The sequence below is a fragment of the Aedes aegypti genome, chromosome 1, assembly GCF_002204515.2.
Source record: "Aedes aegypti strain LVP_AGWG chromosome 1, AaegL5.0 Primary Assembly, whole genome shotgun sequence".
Classification (NCBI taxonomy): Eukaryota; Metazoa; Arthropoda; class Insecta; order Diptera; family Culicidae; genus Aedes; species Aedes aegypti.
The window spans coordinates 154,107,308-154,114,796 of record NC_035107.1 but is presented as its reverse complement, the minus strand read 5'-3'; the positions used below and the strand labels follow the sequence as shown (position 1 = coordinate 154,114,796).

Below are 7,489 nucleotides of genomic sequence, written 5' to 3'. Positions count from 1 at the left end.
CACTCTCGCTTTCATTATCGCTATGGTTTGTATCCGCTCGTTTTCTATCAACTCTCTTGAGTGGTGGCGATGTGATCTCTGGTGGACTGAGCTGACGAACATTTCTCTTCGATGCCGTTCCATGTCGATGCGTTGTATTGCTTTCTACTGCTGAGAATCATGAACTGTGTGTAGGAAATCTCAAATCAGAACCTTCCAAGTTATACAATGTCCATTTACGAATACGCTGTTTTAGTTCGTCAGTTAGCTCTTGTTCTGAAGAATTCACTCTACCTTTTCTTATGAAACCCTGAGTATTGTGATTCAGAATGCCTACTGCTTTTAGTTCTGCCCCGTTCATAGATGGATTATTTTTGCAATTTTCGATACTCAAATGATCTACTAGTCTCGCCACATCTTCGTCAGAAAGATTTTTATCAAGGAAATTGGCAACGACTCGTATGGTTTCCGATAAATTTTTGTTCATATTTTCATAGAACATAAAAAGAACGTTCGGCAAGCTGCGTGCTTGCCATCCCTGCTTCACATGCGTCCAATATGGTGACCATGGAGCTGAAATGTTAAAATATTATTATTTATTCAGATGATTTTATACAACCTCGGTTTTTCTGACTTACTCAAATCGTTTTCAAAGTAGTCGTAGAATGTTTTGAAGTCTCCTTGATAGCCTTGGGTACGATATAATCTGTTAAGGTGGTAATATGACACAACAACGTCTGATGGATTCCTCGCAACATAGATTACCTGGAATGCAGCGATAAAAATCAAATGAGCTTGAAGAAAATTCATGCATTTTATACTAATATTCCTAACAATGTTTTTAAAAGACACTGAAAAAGCAGTTTTCTGCGTTCAAATCAGCAAATCAAGAAAACTAAAAACACAGCCGTTTTATTTGCCAAATAAAATAGCTGTGTGTTTTTATTTCTCTCGATTTGCTAATAAGAAAGCGCAGCCGTCAGCTGTCAAAACGAAAGCATGTTTTAAGTAGGCTGACCATAAGTTATCCGGATAAAAACGGGACAAATGAAGAACTACAACGGATTTTAAAAGAAGAAGATAATGTTCTCTCAGATAAATCTATACAATATTTATTGAAAAAAAAATACTTCGGAAACTGCCTAGAAATTTGTTGAATGATTTCTGAGATTCGTCTATTTTAAAAAGTTCGTTTCAATGCGAAAAATATGATTCTGTAGGGCAAATGTACCATTAGTGGTGCATCTAAGGGAAAACTGCTAAACCACGGTGATAAAATCATCAAATATATGATTTTAACGTATCAGTCGATAGATTTCAAATCCTTCTATCATTCAAATGTATAAAAATCACGATTCATTTGAAATTTCCCTGTAAAAAGCCTTGCACCAATAATAGGAACACTGTTCCTTTAGTGGAGGTATGTTTTAAGAATGGTTCCTTTAGTGGCGCAATCCATTGATTTCTTATGGGACCCTCCACTATGGGTACCGATGCACCACTATAGGTGAAAAGGAGCAAAACATGTAAGCAAAATAATTGTTTTAAATAGTTTAACGGTTAAATTTCATGAATATTTTTCGATAACTTGTATTATTTTCGCATCGTACATCATAGAAAAATATCACATAGCCATAAATTAGTGCGAAACATGTCAAAACACACTACCTCCACTATTGGAGCTACCTCCACTAAGGGAGCGTTTGCCCTATTAGTAGAATTTTGCATTGAGAAAAGAAAGACAGAAATGTTTTCGTTATTCTGATCAAATCATGGAGGTAAAACGTTCTAATACTTCACAATTTCCACTACAGAATTGTTGTTTAATATAATTTACAAGGTTCGATAGATAGTGTATATGGGGCCTAGAACATTGATTTGAAATATGTATTAAATACATATAACTTCGTCATTTTTTCTCTCGATATTAAATCTTTAAGGTTTATTCTAAAGTTAAGTAGCAGGCAAAATGTGAGGAATATGATTTCAAGGTTTAAAGGACTTAATTGAAAACACGTTTTGTCCGGCTGATTGTCACTAAACTTCTTATTTTCCTGTATTTCTCCTTTTCGGTACAAGTTTGAATATCTCTCTACTTCTCTTTTCTTTCATTCTACTTTCTCGCTTTTTTAGTGCGAGCTCTCAAGAGCTTTTTTACATTATCACAGAAAGATTTAACTAATACAAGATATCAATGAATGACCTGAAACTGCTGAACCAGGATTCTTTAAACCTATTACATTCTTATATAAACAATATCTAAATGACACCCAACCATGGTTTGGAAATACCAAAAATTGGGATATTTAAAAACATATAGACAAAAAGTTAATTAGAAGAATATATTGAGGATTTGCCCTCTAATACTCACACCTAAATAATTTTGTCACACCAAAATATTCTCCCACCATGTTTGCCAGATATTGGATGGCGTCGTTGCTAACAAAACCAACAAATAACGCACATGTAACGCATTATGTTGGATTGTATAGGTATTGAATGCAAGTTGCGTGATTCTATGAAAGTGCCATATAAACTGACGTGTGAGTATTTATTTTTCCACGCTGAAAATATGCACGAGAATCTATTCCTCAACTAAACGAACAAAACTGTCTAAAAATTTACTTTAACTTTGAATGAGAAACTGATATATTACTAAACTACTGGAAAAAATATGACATAAAACTCCGAAAATAAATAACAACTGTTTATTATATTGCTGTTTTTTTTTTTTGCTTTTAACTGTTGTGTAATATATAGTAACTATTCACAGCTTTCAAAAAAAAAACGGGACAATTTGAGAATTTTTGTTAAAACGACGGGACAGTTCATCAAGGTGATGAAAACGGTACTGTCCCGTTAAATACGGGACGTATGGTCAGCCTAGTTTTAAGGCCCAAACGCAATGAAAGCGGAACGGCAACGGAAAGCGGAACCGGTCCGCCAGGATGAACTATAACATGCTAGTCGACTCAGTGTTGGTTCACTTTCATTCGTTGACAGCTCAGTCGAGATGATGTGATTCATGCTGGCGAACCGGTTCCGCATTCCGTTATCATTGCGTTTGGGCCTTTACTCATATAGAGGTCCTCAAGCAAACTGCCACGAACACCAACGCACAATCAATCTTACACAAGTCGATTTCCTCAGAATGAAAATGTATCGATGTTTGTTTGACGTCATTGAGCTTTCGGTCAACGGCAGGCCAACAAGGAACTGGTTGTTTTTCAGCAATTCTGTTTATATTTGGATTCTCACAGCAAACAAAAGCAATGTTGTGACAGTTCTCACAGCAAACAAAGAAAATTTTGTCAACATTGCACTACTACGCTGGCAACTGGATTGGTCTATGAAAAGAAACAAACTCGATTGGCTGGACCATCACAGAACACTCTTATGCCGGCAGGGCGAACCTGGGCGAACCATTCAAAGTGAACCTTTGTAAGTCTACACTTAAGGCCTAAACGCAATGATAGCGGAACGGCAACGGAAAGCGGAACCGGTTCGCCAGCATGAACTATACTTTGCTTGTCGATTCAGTGTTGGCTCACTTTCATCCATTGACAGCTCAGTCGAGATGGTGTGATTCTTGCTGGCGAACCGGTTCCGCATTCCGTTGCCGTTCCGCTATCATTGCGTTTGGGCCTTTATAGTGTCGAACCATTCTAAGTTTTTTTTTTGAAATACAAAAATAAAGGTAAAAAGAAAGAGGTGTTTTGAAAAAAAAAAATGTATGTGAAACATAAATAATTTATGAATTTATTTATTTCGTCAACCGACGTAGACTAGTACATTTTACATATAAATACATATTTTTGTTTTATTTCTTAATGCTACAGTCGCCTCTTCACATCTCGAAATCGAAGGGACCATCGAGATAGGGAGAGATCGAGTCAAAGAACAAATTTTTGATGAATACTAGATTGAAAAACACTCCGTTGCCAAGAAAGTAATACACAAACAGACGTCATTTTGCGCTCCTAATTTGTTTTGAATCCCAAAAATTTAGTCTAGTACCCTTCGATATTGGTCATATCGACATACGGAGAGAAAATTGAGAACGAAAAATCAACAGAAACACATCGAGATATGGAGATATCTAGATAAGGAGGATATCGAGATATGGAGAGTGAAAATGTATGCAGACTGAAAGGACTTATGAAATCATCGACATAGGGATAGATATCGAGATATAGAACATCGAGATGTGGAGAGTCGACTGTAGTATGAATTACGAAATTTTTTAAAAAAATATTGAGAAAGAAAATGTAGTGTAAGTAATGTGTTCATTTTGTTTTATTTTATGTGTTGCGATTTCTAATGGATTGGAATTATATTTTTAGATTTTGCCGAGACAATGGTAAAGTGAATAGTTTTGCAATGTTGATTGTAAATGACCATCATTTGACTTAGAGGCCCATTTTGCCATACTTTGTTCGATGATGATTTGTCAGAAATAAGCTACGATTTCGTAGTTGCCTAGAAGGAACGTGGAAATTTAATTGTGATAAGATTTCTGTAGAATCAATAGGTTGCGAAACGATAGCATTTATAAATGGAACCCTTGCGATTTCACGCCGCTCTTTCAAAGTTTATATGTTTGTCAATAAGCTTGCATCGTGCATTATAGGATGGAAGTGCAAATGATGTCCAACCTGATTTACGAAGAGCATATAGTTGAAATTGTTTTTGTACAGAATCTAATCTTTCTTCGTGTGTGATTGAGAAAGGAGACCATACAATGCTGCAGTGTTCCATGATTGATCTTACATCTTCTTCTTCTTTCTGGCATTACGTCCTCACTGGGACAGAGCCTGCTTCTCAGCTTAGTGTTCTTATGAGCACTACCACAGTTATTAACTGAGAGCTTACTGTGCCAATGACCATTTTTGCATGCGTATATCGTGTGGCAGGTACGAAGATACTCTATGCCCTGGGAAGTCGAGAAAATTTCCAACCCGAAAAGATCCTAGACCGGTGGGATTCGAACCCACGACCCCTCAGCTTGGCCTGTTATTGATGTTACATATGCAGTGTATAAAGTTTTAATTGTGTATGGGTCATGGAAGTTGTAGCAGAAACGTTTCATGAACCCTAGCATGTTATTAGTACTGTGGATTATTGTATTGTAGTGGTCTACGAAAGAATGTTTAGAGTCTAAGATTACTCGTAAGTCCCTTACTCTTTCACATTTTTCCACATTTTGATTTCCTAATGCAATGGATTGAAGGTAGTTTTTGTCAGTGCTTGTTTCGGCCAGGATGCGACGGCCCTACGTCGTTTTTTTTTTTTTTATTTCTTTATTAGTATCATTCCAAACATTACATTCATTATTTCTTATATCTAGGTGTTCTGTGTTATTAGGCAACACTATCATCCTAATTTGGTAAAACAAATCTAAGATTTTATTAACATTTTGTTAACAACATATTACATTTCATTTGCCGTAGCAGTTCAGATTTTTTACAGGTGAGTTGATTTCACCTGCTTATAAGAGAAAAAAAACGTTTTCAATATACTTAACCTAACTTAACCTAAACATATAACGCATTAATCGTGGCAATAGAAGATTGTAACGATTTTTGCCTGAAATTATTGATTATTTTATTTGACATTTGTTCCAATGTTTCAACATTGGATATTCTATGTAACTCATTGGTACTATACCAGGGAGGAAGCCTCAGAATCATTTTCAAAATTTTATTTTGAATTCTCTGCAGAGCATTCTTCCTGGTATTACAACAGCTAGTCCATATTGGTACAGCATACAACATGGCTGGCCTGAAAATTTGTTTGAATATCAAAAGCTTGTTCTTAAGACAAAGTTTTGATTTTCTATTAATAAGTGGATAGAGACATTTTACATATTTGTTAGATTTGGCTTGAATGCCCTCAATGTGATTTTTGAAAGTTAAATTCTTATCTAGCATGAGCCCTAGATACTTAACTTCATCTGACCAATTTATTGGAACCCCTCTCAGCGTGATAACATGTCTACTTGAAGGTTTCAAATAAAGAGCTTTTGGTTTATGTGGGAATATTATTAGTTGAGTTTTGGAAGCATTAGGAGAAATCTTCCATTTTTGCAAGTATGAAGAAAAAATATCCAAACTTTTTTGCAATCGACTACAGATGACACGCAGACTTCGCCCTTTGGCGGAGAGGCCTGTGTCATCCGCAAACAAGGATTTTTGACAGCCCCGAGGTAATTCAGGTAAGTCAGATGTGAAAATATTGTATAATATTGGTCCCAAAATGCTGCCTTGAGGAACACCAGCTCTTACAGGAAGTCTTTCAGATCTGGAGTTCTGATAATTAACCTGAAGTGTACGATTTGACAGATAACTTTGAATTATTCTAACAATGTATGTTGGAAAATTAAAGTTTTTCAATTTACAATCAAACCTTCATGTCAAACACTGTCGAATGCTTTTTCTATGTCTAGAAGAGCAAGACCAGTAGAATAGCCTTCAGATTTGTTGGAACGGATCAAATTTGTTACACGTAAAAGTTGATGAGTGGTCGAATGCCCATGGCGGAATCCGAACTGTTCATTGGCAAAAATTGAATTTTCGTTGATGTGGGCCATCATTCTGTTCAAAATAACCTTTTCAAAAAGTTTACTGATGGAGGAAAGCAAACTGATTGGACGATAGCTAGAAGCTTCTGCAGGATTTTTGTCTGGTTTCAAAATTGGAACAACCTTAGCATTTTTCCATTTGTCAGGAAAATATGCTAATTGAAAACATTTGTTGAATATATCAACTAAAAATGATAAGCTACTTTCTGGAAGTTTCTTGATGAGGATGTAGAAAATTCCATCATCGCCAGGAGCTTTCATATTTTTGAATTTTTTAATAATAGTTCTCACTTCTTCCAAATCAGTCTCCCAGGCATTTTCGAAAACGTTCTCTTGATTTAGAATATTTTCGAAGTCCTGAGTAGCTTGATTTTCAATTGGACTAGTAAGTCCTAGATTAAAATTGTGCGCACTTTCAAACTGCATAGCAAGTTTTTGAGCTTTTTCGCAATTAGTTAGTAATAATTTGTTTTCCTCTTTCAATGCCGGTATTGGCTTCTGAGGTTTTTTCAAGATTTTAGATAATTTCCAAAAGGGCTTAGAGCCAGGGTCCAATTGAGAAATTTTATTTTCAAATTTTTGTTTCTTAAATCTGCAAAACGTTTCTTGATTACTTTCTGCAAATCCTGCCATATAATTTTCATAGCAGGATCACGAGTGCGTTGAAATTGCCTTCTCCTCACGTTTTTAAGACGGATCAAGAGTTTAAGATCATCGTCTATAATCACGGATTCAAATTTTACTTCACATTTTGGAATTGCAATGCTTCTGGCTTCAACAATGGAATTTGTTAAAGTTTCAAGAGCATTGTCAATATCAAGTTTAGTTTCTAAAGAAATGTTAACATCAAGATTAGAGTCAACATACGTTTCATATGTATTCCAGTCAGCTCGTAAATAATAAAAGTGGAAGCTGATAAGCCGGATGAGA

General features: G+C 35.6%; 1 protein-coding gene across 1 annotated transcript in view; it reads right to left on the bottom strand.

The window, feature by feature from the left end:
* Positions 1-636: 636 nt before the first annotated feature.
* Positions 637-7,489, bottom strand: part of LOC110678487 (sulfotransferase 1C4-like) — a 92,277-nt gene continuing 85,424 nt past the window's right edge. Inside the window, exon 4 of the mRNA XM_021851442.1 lies at positions 637-744. Coding sequence (XP_021707134.1) covers positions 741-744 — 4 coding nt within the window. The 3' untranslated portion in view covers positions 637-740. The remainder of the gene's footprint in view (positions 745-7,489) is intronic.